General features: G+C 35.8%; 1 protein-coding gene across 11 annotated transcripts in view; it reads left to right on the forward strand.

The window, feature by feature from the left end:
* Positions 1-11,939, forward strand: part of HNRNPLL (heterogeneous nuclear ribonucleoprotein L like) — a 39,541-nt gene extending 27,602 nt beyond the window's left edge. For all 11 annotated transcript variants that reach the window (XM_033175974.1, XM_033175978.1, XM_033175979.1 and 8 more), the window contains 6 exons: positions 2,367-2,584; positions 6,132-6,253; positions 6,716-6,917; positions 7,601-7,658; positions 7,747-7,845; positions 11,209-11,939. In XM_033175974.1, the coding sequence (XP_033031865.1) occupies positions 2,367-2,584; positions 6,132-6,253; positions 6,716-6,917; positions 7,601-7,658; positions 7,747-7,845; positions 11,209-11,264 (755 nt within the window). In that variant the 3' untranslated portion in view covers positions 11,265-11,939. The remainder of the gene's footprint in view (positions 1-2,366; positions 2,585-6,131; positions 6,254-6,715; positions 6,918-7,600; positions 7,659-7,746; positions 7,846-11,208) is intronic.
* Positions 11,940-12,177: the final 238 nt, after the last annotated feature.

Here is a 12,177-nt window from a genome sequence, read left to right on the forward strand (position 1 = left end):
TTATTATAGCAGTATGAAATCTATGTGAATCATCACAATTCTTTACATCTTTTAATTTGGGAAGCCCAGACTTAATGATATGAGCTGGTAGAAGCTTTCTTAGTTGAACCGTGGCAGAAATTGATGTATAGATTTATTTGCTATAAGCTCAAGAAGAGTTTGTATATTAATTTGTAGTAGCATCTTTGGATATAGTTTGTTGACCAAAGATTTTAAAGCTTAAAAGATGAAAAATGTCTTCAAGATGTTAATATACCATTTATTTTTCCACGTCAGTTTTTTAAATATTTGAAGCATTAGTTTTTTGAACACCCAGACTTTCTGTTATCAATTTAGTATAGAAAACTTTTAAAAGACTTCTGATTTTTCTTATCTTAAACAATATAGGTAATAATTTAAGTAGTATAGATAAGGTAATTTAATAATGATGGTTCAAAGTCGTAATTGTAAACATCAATTATTCTTTTGGACTGATTTTGGTTGTTATGTAGGGCTGTAGAACTCAGAGGTTTTGGACCTTAGCCACTATACATAGAGTAAAAGTTTCCACTGCCTATCTACCATGTGTCTTTTTACTTCCATGAAAAAGAAAATTCAGTGTGATGATGGTGAAGTGTCATTACTGTACAAGCAAATGGTAGGTGGTGGGGAGGCAGTATATTATGTATATGTACTTTTGCAATAGGAATAAGAATAATTGATATTTGAATCTTGGTGTGTGTATAACAGTCTAAGAGGCTAAAATATGTAATTACTAAACAGTCGCTCATTTGGATTGTATTGTTAAACTACCAATTGCCAGTAAAAGGAGTAGTTGAAATCCATGACCAATTTAAGGAGACACTGATGATGATACATTGATAAAGCATTCCTCCCTAAAACTGCCGAAATTCACACCGTGTTTGCGTGTGTTTGGTGGTAGTGCTACTGTGTTGTTATGAATGGCAGCTGTTATGAGAATACCAAAAATTGGAGTCCACCATAAGCTCTAATAGTATGTTATGAATACCAAAATTTAGTAGTTCTTAGTAACTCACTTAGTAGATAGATGACAGTTGTCCCTTAGTCTTATTTACGAAAAGTGCAACTCAGTGGCATTGCATACTCTTTCGTTCTTGAGAAATGGAGAAAGGACTTGGATTTTTGGATTGGTTTTGCACATCAGGGGGACCTTTGCATGTACCCCAGACGATGCTTCTGTTATAATTAACTTAGGAGCACCTAAGATGTGTAGGGTTTCTGTTTCTGAGCTGCATGTCTCCTTCTTAGTTGCTGCTTTTGAGTTTCTCTGTCTCCTTATTGCTGTAAAATGTGCCCTATGCCTACTTTGAGTGTCAGTTTCTCCACCATCATTTCTTTTCATTCTACACTCTCGCTTTATTTTTTGTTACTCTTATTATGGATGGGAAAAACAGATAAAGTTGTTTAAAGCTACTCTAAAGTTAGCAAGTTGATTCTTAATGAGGATTCTCAATGTAAGAAACACAGATTTGTGTGTGTGTTTCTGCTGAAATAGTTTTAGATACTCAGGCATTATTTCCTTCTGGGTTTTTGATACTGTTTCAAAAAATGGAAGTTGTAGAGTAATAAGACACCTGTGTGTAGTTGAGTTATTAACTAAATATAGGGTTTTAGTTCCCTAAATTAGAATTAGGGGGATAAGATACCCACCTGAAAGTACACAGTAAAATATATTCAAGGAAACAACTTTTCAGTGGGACTGAAGAGGTTCTTTTTATTATATCTGTATAGAGATAGCTTCCTAGATTTCACTGGTCATGTAATATTATTACTCCTCCAAAAGACATTGGCAGGAGCTTTATTTTTTATTTATTTATTTTATTATACTTTAAGTTCTAGGGTACATGTGTACAATGTGCAGGTTTGTTACATATGTATACATGTGCCATGCTAGTGTGCTGTACCCATTAACTCGTCATTTACATTAGCTATATCTCCTAATGCTATCCCTGCCCCCCCTCTCCCCACAATAGAACCTGGTGTGTGATATTTTTTAAATTTGAGGTATAATTTATATACAGTGGCCCCAAATTTTACATTCATTTTCTTAACCCCCACCCCATTGCCTTTTTTGTTAAACTATCATTTTTTAAAAATATAAACTCATAGCCTGGTGTATGCAGGTATAGGTCAATATATATTGTATCTGGTGCAAATGAATACAAATTTTATTAATTTTCCTTGGGTTATACTGAAATATCCATACATTTAAATTTTCTTTGTACATCAAACTAGCTAAGATTAAGAGTTTATTTTTTGTGTGGTGCAGTATATCTCCTAAAGTATTTATAAACAGAACTATATGTATATGTTAGTTAATTTGTTTATTTTGATCATTTTTATAGGATCCCATGGTCCATTATTGCCTTTGCCAAGTCGTTACAGAATGGGCTCTCGAGATACACCTGAGCTTGTTGCTTATCCATTACCGCAGGCTTCTTCCTCTTACATGCATGGAGGAAATCCCTCTGGTTCAGTTGTAATGGTTAGTGGATTACATCAACTAAAAATGAATTGTTCAAGAGTCTTCAACCTATTCTGCTTATATGGAAATATTGAGAAGGTAAGTTTCTCTTTATATTAGTTTCTTTTGCTAGGATATTCAGTAGTAATTCTGAAAAGGCTGCAAATACGTGTCTTCTCTTTGTATCAGGAATATCCAAGTTCTTTCAGTAATGACCCACATAAGCTAAAAATCCATTATATAGGAACTCTGGAAAATGTTTTTTGTTGGTAAGTAATAAGTATAGGTTGTTGATACTACAAATATTTTTTAAATAACCAATATAAAAAGTCTAAAGCAGTAGTAATCAACCACTATGGTATGAGAGGCATGAAGTCTATATTTTTGTGATCTCATTTCAGAGAGATTCTAGCATTTAAAATGTTGAAAGAACAGTTACTTTCATGGAGGGTATATATAAAAACAAGCTTAAGAGCCTAGCCAGAAGTTGTGAATGTCAGAAGAGTTCTAGAATTTATGCACTTGCCTCCTAAATGCCAGGGTTCTATTATCTTCAGAGGAACCATGTGCATTTAGCTCAATCAGTATTTGAAACTGACCCACTTTGATAGAATGTGTCCAAAACTTTCTGTCTAGCAATTTACATATTTTGGAGGTCTTTAATAATTGTAACTTTATTATCAAATAACTGTGTTTTCCCCAAATCTGCGACATTTTATTTATTGATCTCTCACAAATGTGAGATAAATAGTTTTTGAAAGAATCATGGAAAATTTAACTAGGAAAATGAATGGTAGTCTTAAGTTACCAGTTGTTTGATACACTTGCTAATTTGGGTTTTAGTACTGTAGTAATGTGTTTTTTTCCTGTTTTAAGTGATTTCAGTGTTCTTTGCAACAATAAGTACTTGCAGCATGTGAGTCACTGTGTGGGAAGGGAACATGGCTTGGAAAGTTGCTACATTTAGTTCTTAGTTCATTAATTCTAAAGCCTCCTTGATCAAAGGAAGCAACTCTTCAAAATTCTGAAACAAGAATTTTGTCAACCATTTGATCACAGTAGAAAAAAAAGAAAACTCCACATTTGGTCTGGGGGATAACATATGGGGTACTTACGCTTGTGTAACTGGCCAAGAATACATGGGATAGGTTTAGTAGCATTGGGAGAAGTATTATTTTCACACAGACATTTTATCTTAGACCCAAGTGTTAAGTCAAGTGGAGGGAACTGCATGTTTGATGATTAAATGGGCTTTAATGTATATTTTAACTTTCTTTATATTTTCTTTTTGTGCTTTTCACATATGCAGACAATCAGAATCAGGCAATTTAATCAACATCCTTAGTAGATCTTTGTCTTTTGTGTTATAAACTGTCTCATATGATTTAGAAACTCAAATTACTTTTTCTGATGAAACTTAGATTTTCTGTATGTTATTTGACTAATTCTAGTCTCTTTTACTCTACAACTCCCAAGTTTTTAAAACGTTTGAAATGATAGGCTATGGTACATTGAACTCAAACTATCATAATCCTTTAAAGATCCATATATAGTTAATTTTTTTTTCTTTTAAAGATTTACCTATACAAGAACCACATATTTAATGTGTATATTTAGTCACTATTAGATTTGTAGATAATCATTGGATTACATCAAGGGAGAGAATTTTGCCCATGAGAAGACAAGAGATTTCAAATAAAGCTGAAAAATCCTGTTACAACTGAGTTTTGTTCAAGTACAGGTGTAGTATATCCTATTAAAGTGGGTAGTTGAAGTGATGGAAATAGATGCCATGTTGCATTTGTTGTGTAAATACATTCTCAGTATTCTTCAGAGGTCAATAGATAAGAAGGAAATACGTTCAAGGTGTCGTCTATGCCATTGATACAGGAGGCCTCCCTTATCCACAGTTTTGATTTCAGTTACTCACTGTTAACTGCTCCAGCAATAGGTGACTACAGTAAAATAAGATTCTGTGAGAGAGAGAGCATGTTCACATAATTTTTATTATAGTAGATCATTTATAATTTTTCTATTTTATTATTTTGTTGGTCTATTACTGTGCCTAATTTATAAATTAAACTTATCATAGGTATGTATGTACAGGAAAAAGTGTAGTATATATATGCTATGCTTATATATAGTATATACTATGCCTAACCTCTATCTGTCTCTCTTCCTTTCCTTTCTTTTCCTCCCTCCCTCCCTTCCTCCCTCCCTCCCTCCTTTCTTTCCTCCTTTCTTTTCTCTTTTCTTTTTTCTCTTCTCTTTTTTCTTTTCGAGACAGTCTCACTCTGTCACCCCCTTCCCCTCCCCTCCCCCAACCCCCTGCCCCTCCCCCTCCCCCTCCCCCTCCTCCCCTTCTCTTTTTTCTTTTCGAGAGGGAGTCTCACTCTGTCACTCCCCTCCCCCTCCCCTCCCCCCTCCCCCTCCTCTCCCCCTTCCCTCCCCACTCCCCACTCCCCCTCCCCTCCCCTCCCCCTCCCTTCCCTTTCCTGCAGTTTTTTTGTGTGTTTGCTTTTGAGACAAGGTCTTGTTCTATCGCCCCGGCTGGAGTGCAGTGGCACAGTCATAGGTTACTACAGCCTGTAGCTCTTAGGCACAAGCAATCCTGCCTCAGCCTCCTGAGTAGCTGGGACCACAGGTGCATGCCGCCATGCCCAGCTGGTTTTTGCATTTTTTTTTTGTAGAGATGAGGTCTCAACTATGTTGCCCAGGCTAGTCTCAAGCTCCTAGGCTCAAACAAGCATCCCACCTTGGCCTCTCAAAGTGCTGGGATTACAGGTGTGAGCCACTGCACCAGGCATTGTCTGCAGTTTTAGGCATCCATTGGGGTTCTTGGAATGTATCCCTCAAAGATAAGGGGGAACTACTGTACTTAATAGCTACTTAGGGACTTCCCAAGACTAAGCACTATGCTGAATGATATCATACTTTATACATTCTAACCCTTACAGCATTATATTCTAAAACTGGAAATAGTACAAGAGAGTAAGTATGGCCTCTGCCCAAACTGTCCTGAAATAACATGTATTCCCCTACGTTGCACAGGCCTTCCTGTGACCATGCTATCTCAAGGCTATTTTGTATTATTTCTTTTATAGCATCTTGTTTGTTGCATTAATAGAATTCTACATAGTTTGTAATTACTATTTGTTTTCTTTTACATTTCTGACTTAATTACTAGCATATAAGGTTCAGGAAGATAATGTCTGTTAACATTCACCATTAAATCCCCAGTACCTACCACAGTGCTTATCAAAACATATTAGACACTTAATAAATATTTGTTGAAAGAATAAATATTAATGAGTCCTGCCAGATGGTATTATCTGCATTTTCAACAACAATCCATGGCTCAGAGAAGTTAAGTATATTGCCCTCAAATCACATAATTAATACATAACAGAGTAAGGGTAAGCCTATGCTGTTCTTCAGTGGGCTATACAATAGTAGTATAGTGTTCCTTTTTAACTACTGAATTTTGGTAAGAGTTAAGGGTATCTCATAACATGGCAGAATATAGTTAAAATCCAGGTGATCTTCTGTATTTTAGTTTAACCGCTTAGGTCATATTGTCTTTTAAAAATTCTGCTACTGTAAAAGGGAATTAAATGGTCACCTTTTTGGGATTTTGTGTTTACAGGTAAAATTTATGAAGACCATTCCTGGTACAGCACTGGTAGAAATGGGTGATGAGTATGCTGTAGAAAGAGCTGTCACACACCTTAATAATGTCAAATTATTTGGGAAAAGACTTAATGTTTGGTAATTATCTATCTTAAATGATAAATTTTAAAAAATATTTTAAAATCTTTATCCTTTTTTATTAGAGACATTAAGGTCAACTTGAGAATATTTTAATGTAACTGAGGGCACTGAAACAACAGCTGCAGTATTGTTATTTTAGATAAGGATTAGGGTCGTACCAGATTTTGCTTAGCTATACCTGTTTTTTAGTTTTATGATGATAAAACATGTTAAAATGGGTAAGTTTTTATGTTAAAGTTTTCTAATATGAGAATATATTTAATAGATTTTCTTTCTAATTGATGTCTAAACTACAAGAGTGATTGATTATAACCCAAACTAAATCCTCTATTTAAATAGCTCTATGTATGCCTTTTTTGGTTAAGATTTATGCAAGCAAAATGTATCAGCATTCTGAAACTACTTGCTGCTTTTTATCTAACAAAGTACTTTTGTATGTCTTTTCTTTCCAATCTTTAGCGTGTCTAAACAACATTCAGTTGTTCCAAGTCAAATATTTGAGCTGGAGGATGGTACGAGTAGCTACAAAGATTTTGCAATGAGCAAAAATAATCGCTTTACAAGTGCTGGCCAAGCATCTAAGAATATAATCCAGCCACCCTCCTGTGTTTTGCATTATTATAATGTTCCATTGTGTGTCACAGAGGAGACCTTCACAAAGGTAGGCACTGAAATACAAATGTGTATAGAATGTTGCCATTTCCTATTTTAAAATCTGTTTTAGCTTCATTTGGAAGTCGTCTTGCTCATTCTTTTGCTTTTGATATTATTAGTATTTTATTTACTTGGTACTGGATAGTTTATTCTTTGACCATTGTACTTTTCTGGCCTCCATTCCTCATTGGTCTTTGTTGATGTGTGGTTCAGTCCTTTTGAGAGTTGGAATTAGAATGAGGTCGTCTTACTCCTGCATTCAGAAAGTTATTTAAAGACATATCATGTCTTTAAATCTCACCCACAACAAAATTTTATCCATATTGTTTCCCCTAACTTAGAAAATGCTAAGTAAGAATTGTAAGAAATGCTTCAGATAAATGATTTTCTGGAACTCTACTCCCTACCTTAAGTACTAGATAAATCCTGGTCAACTCTGAGAATATGTATTTTAGTTAACCAATCTGTGATTTTATTGTGCGGCGCTAAGTTACTTAACATAGTTTATAGAATTTCACTGTTTTTAATTGATTTTCTCATACAACTTGAGAAAGTATGTAAAAAACATACTTGATTTAATCCATTCATTCCAGAATTGAAACTTAAATTCTGCCATAAAGTTTACTTTCTGTAAAAAAGTGGGATATTATTTTGGCTATATTTTTAATGAAGTTTTACTTTCTTCGGCAGTTGTGTAATGACCATGAAGTTCTTACATTCATCAAATATAAAGTGTTTGATGCAAAACGTAAGTGAACAGTCCCTCTTTTAAAGTTTTCTGGTTAAGTTGGTGATAAGCAAGTAATAATAACTGAGTTTGTGTTTTTTTGTTTTAGCTTCAGCCAAAACACTTTCTGGGCTATTAGAATGGGAGTGCAAAACTGATGCAGTAGAAGCCCTGACGGCACTGAATCACTATCAGATAAGAGTCCCAAGTAAGTAAAATGCTGTATTTGTGTCATAATTATTTAGTGGGAGTTACCTTCACAGAAACATTTATGGTAATATAAAAATAACACTTAATAGGCTTCTTAAAAAATACAGATAAATACAAAAACGAAAGGCATATTAATTCCTGTATTAGTTATCTATTGCTGTATAACAAATTGCCATACAATTTAGCATCTTAAAACAGCAAATATTTATTATCTTACTGTTTCTGACGGTTAGTATTTTGGGTGCATTTCAGCTGGGTGATTCAGGCTTAGGATCTCTCATGAAGTTGGCAGTCAAACTGTTATCTAAGTCTGCAGTAATCTCAGGGCTTGACTGAAGCCCGAAGATCCACCCCCAGGCACACTCGTGTTGTTGTGTGCAGGTTCAGTCAAGCCACATTGGCCTTTTCATGGTAGCTGACTTCTCTCTGAGTGATCCAAGAGATAAATCAACAATGTTTTTTATAACCTAACATTAAGTGATGGCGTACCATAACTTAACGTTACAATTTTTTTGATCACAGAGACCAAACATAGTACAGTGAGTGTTGGAGGGGACTATATGGGGTGGGAGTACCAGGAGGTTGGAATCACCTTCAAGCTATAGCTTCCACAATCCCTGTTGATCATTTTAGAGGAAAGCAATGGCACAATCTCAGCTCACTGCAACCTCCGCCTCCCGGGTTCAAGCAATTCTCCTGCCTCAGCTTTCCAAGTAGCTGGGATTATAGGCACCTGCCACCACACCCAACTAATTTTTGTATTTTTGGTAGAGACGGGGTTTCACCATGTTGGCCAGGCTCGTCTCAAACTCCTGGACTTCATGATCCGCCCACCTCGGCCTCCTGAAGTGCTGGGATTACAGGCATGAGAAAACTCAAGTTTAATTTTTGAAACTTTGTGCTGTGTAATTTACTTTGATCCTGGATCTAAAGGGTATTTAAATAATAGGAGAACATTATTGGGTGTGGTGATGAATGATGGTTTAAAAAAGAGAAAAAAAACCACTGAATGATTTATGGGTGGAATAACATCTGAAATTTGCTTTGAAATATTCTGGCTTTCAAAACTATGTGTGAAGGGTAGGTAGATGAAGTAAGACAGCCAAATATTGCAAATTACTGAAGCTGGGTGATAGGTATGTGGGGATTCATTAAACCTATCTATATTTTTGTGTATGTTTGAAAATTCCTTAATAAAAAGTTAAGTAAGAAACACTTTATTTTTTTTTGTTTTGTTTTGAGAGAGGGTCTTGCTCATCTCCTAGCTTGGAATGCAGTGGTGCAATCACAGCCCACTGCAGCCTCAACTTCTCCTGAGCTCAAGTGATCCTCCCACCTCAGCCTCCCAAATAGCTGGGGCTACAGGCATGCAACACCACGCCCAGCTTATTGATGTGTATTTATTTAAAAAAATTTTTTAGATGAGGGGGTCCTGCTGTATTGCCTAGGCTGGTGGTCTTGAACTCCTGGCCTCAAGCAATCCTCTGGCCTCAGCCTCCTAAGTTGCTGGGATTGTAGGCACAAGCCACAATGTCGACTTTCTTCTCATTTTACTTTTAGTTTAAAAAAAAGAAAAAGGGAAATGTTATTAAGTAGTGAGTCAGGCTTAATCTTTGAGACACAGTTTTAAAAAGCTTTAAAGTTATATGAAATACATTAGAGATAGTATATAAATTGTAAACTATTTGGAGATAGGGACAATTATGTATGTTTTTATCCTCTGCAGTGTCTTGTACACACTTGTTGATGCATATGCTTTTCCCCTTACAGGAATTTTTTTTGTTTAATGAACTACAGCTTTTAATACTAAAATTGTGATACATTAAGATAGCAAAACCAGTTCTTTGCTTTGATTTCTTATATATGCAGTTGAGGAAGAGCTATTTCTCCCTGGTCTGAAAAATTAAGGAAAAATTTACAAAATAGAAATATTTTTGTGATGTATACCCAGTTTTTTTTTTTCAGTAATTTCAAAACTTACATGCCCCATTGATGAAGAGAGATTTAATACTAGATTTCCTGGAACCTTTTGGGATTACAGATGTCTTCATGTACATTCCAGCTTTGTCCTACTTCCGAAACTGTATTTGAATTTTAATTGACTTTTTTTTTTTTTTTTTGAGGCGGAGTCTCGCTCTGTCGCCCAGGCAGGAGTGCTGTGGGGCGATCTCCGCTCACTGCAAGCTCCGCCTCCTGGGTTCACGCCATTCTTCTGCCTCAGCCTCCCGAGTAGCTGGGACTATAGGCGCCTGCCACCACGACTGGCTAATTTTTTGTATTTTTAGTAGAGATAGGGTTTCACCGTGTTAGCCAGGATGGTCTCGATTTCCTGACCTCGTGATCCGCCCACCTCGGCCTTCCAAAGTGCCCGGATTACAAGAGTGAGCCACCGCGCCGGGCCTGAATTGACTTTATAGAGAGTTAACTGCTGGCAATATTTTTGCAATGTGAACTTTGCTGCTTAATCCTGATACTATGTATTCTTTTTTTTGTTTTGTTTTTTTGAGACGGAGTCTCGCTCGGTTCCTCAGGCTAGAGTGCAGGCTGGAGTGCAGAGGCCTGATATCGGCTCACTGCAAGCTCCGCCTCTCGGGTTCACACCATTCTCCTGCCTCAGCCTCCTGAGTGGCTGGGACTACAGGCGCCCGCCACCATGCCCGGCTAACTTTTTTGTATTTTTTGTAGAGACGGGATTTCACCATGTTAGCCAGGATGGTCTTGATTTCCCAACCTCATGATCCACCCGTCTTGGCCTCCCAGGCGTGAGCCACCACGCCCGGCCGATACTGTTTATTCTTTAATGATCAGTTCACTAAAAAAAATTGAGTGCCGGACAGTGTTGAGAACAATAGAAATGTAGCAGTCAATAAAGTCCCTGCCTTCATGAGCTTACCTTCCAGTAAATATGAATAAAAATCTTCCCCTTACCCTACTTAGAAATTTTACTTTTTTTTTTTTTTTTTGAGACAGAGTCTCACTCTGTCACCCCGCTCTGTCACCCAGACTGGAGTGCAGTGGCATAATCTCGGCTGGCTGCAACTTCCACCTCCCAACCCAGGTTCATGCAGTTCTGCCTCAGCCTCCGGAGTAGCTGGGACTACAGTCGCACACCACCACACCCAGCTAATTTTTGTATTTTTAGTAGAGAGGGGTTTCGCCTTATTAGCCAGGCTAGTATCGAACTCCTGAGTTCAGGTGAGCCACCAAGTCTGGTCAGTTTTACTTCTTCATATTCCTGCTTTATATTCACCGTATTCTTTATATTTAGTATAAAAAGGTGAAATAATTTACTCTGGTACTTCAAAGTGATCTTGAAAGTTTGATGAAGTGAAATATTAACTCTGTTTTTTACTTTTTACAGATGGTTCCAATCCCTATACATTGAAGCTTTGCTTTTCTACATCATCCCATTTATAAGAAGAGAAGAGCATGTTAGAATTTATGTTCACCTTTATTAACAATTTCAAAGCTACACTTCATTAAAAAAATCTAAAATGGTTGATCTCATGTTGCCTTGCTTACTTTAAGATCCTGTTCTGTAATAAACATATTTTGCCTTGAGTAAATTTGTTGTAAACTTAAATATTGAATTGTTTTCATTTTAAGATAGAATATCATAATGTAGACTATCTACAGCTTCATTGTAGATTATACAGATATAGAATTTCTAACCTTATTACTGTAATTTTTCTTCCACAGTAAAAATATATTTGCATTCTTAATGCTAATTATCTGCAAGTATTTTTTCATTGTGTAAGAGATTAATGCAGGTGAAAGTATTGCATTTTAATATAGAATTCCTATTATATGTTTAGATGTTTAAGTATGTTGCAGTTACTCATATTAAACATAACTTGTATTTATTATTTTAATCAAGTTTGAGAATAACATTACATATGTTGAATTTTAAGTACTACAGATTTAACTGATTTTATATTTCTGAAAGGCTAACAGACATGGATACACTTGTACAGTATGCATTCAAACTTATTTAAATTGGTGTATTTTTTTTAAGTCAGTGTCCATTTGTATTGACATGCCTCTGTTTCTAGTCCAGTTTGGAGATTTTATAAACTTATAACAATGAGTTAATGTGTTCATTTTCATTTGTTGCATGTGACTTAAATCTTAAATACAGCTAGTATTTGGCATTGAGATTTTAATAGAGGTTATAATTAACAGTTCCTCTTATAGATAATACTCTGGGATCTATGGGTGGGCTTCAGAGAATCTGTGTACCCCCTAAAATTGTATGTAGAATTTTGGATATTTACATTTTTATTTTTTACTCTTGAATCCATCAGTAATATGTATTTTTCTATATGGTACA

The sequence above is a fragment of the Trachypithecus francoisi genome, unplaced genomic scaffold, assembly GCF_009764315.1.
Source record: "Trachypithecus francoisi isolate TF-2019V2 unplaced genomic scaffold, Tfra_2.0 Lachesis_group17, whole genome shotgun sequence".
NCBI lineage: Eukaryota > Metazoa > Chordata > Mammalia > Primates > Cercopithecidae > Trachypithecus > Trachypithecus francoisi.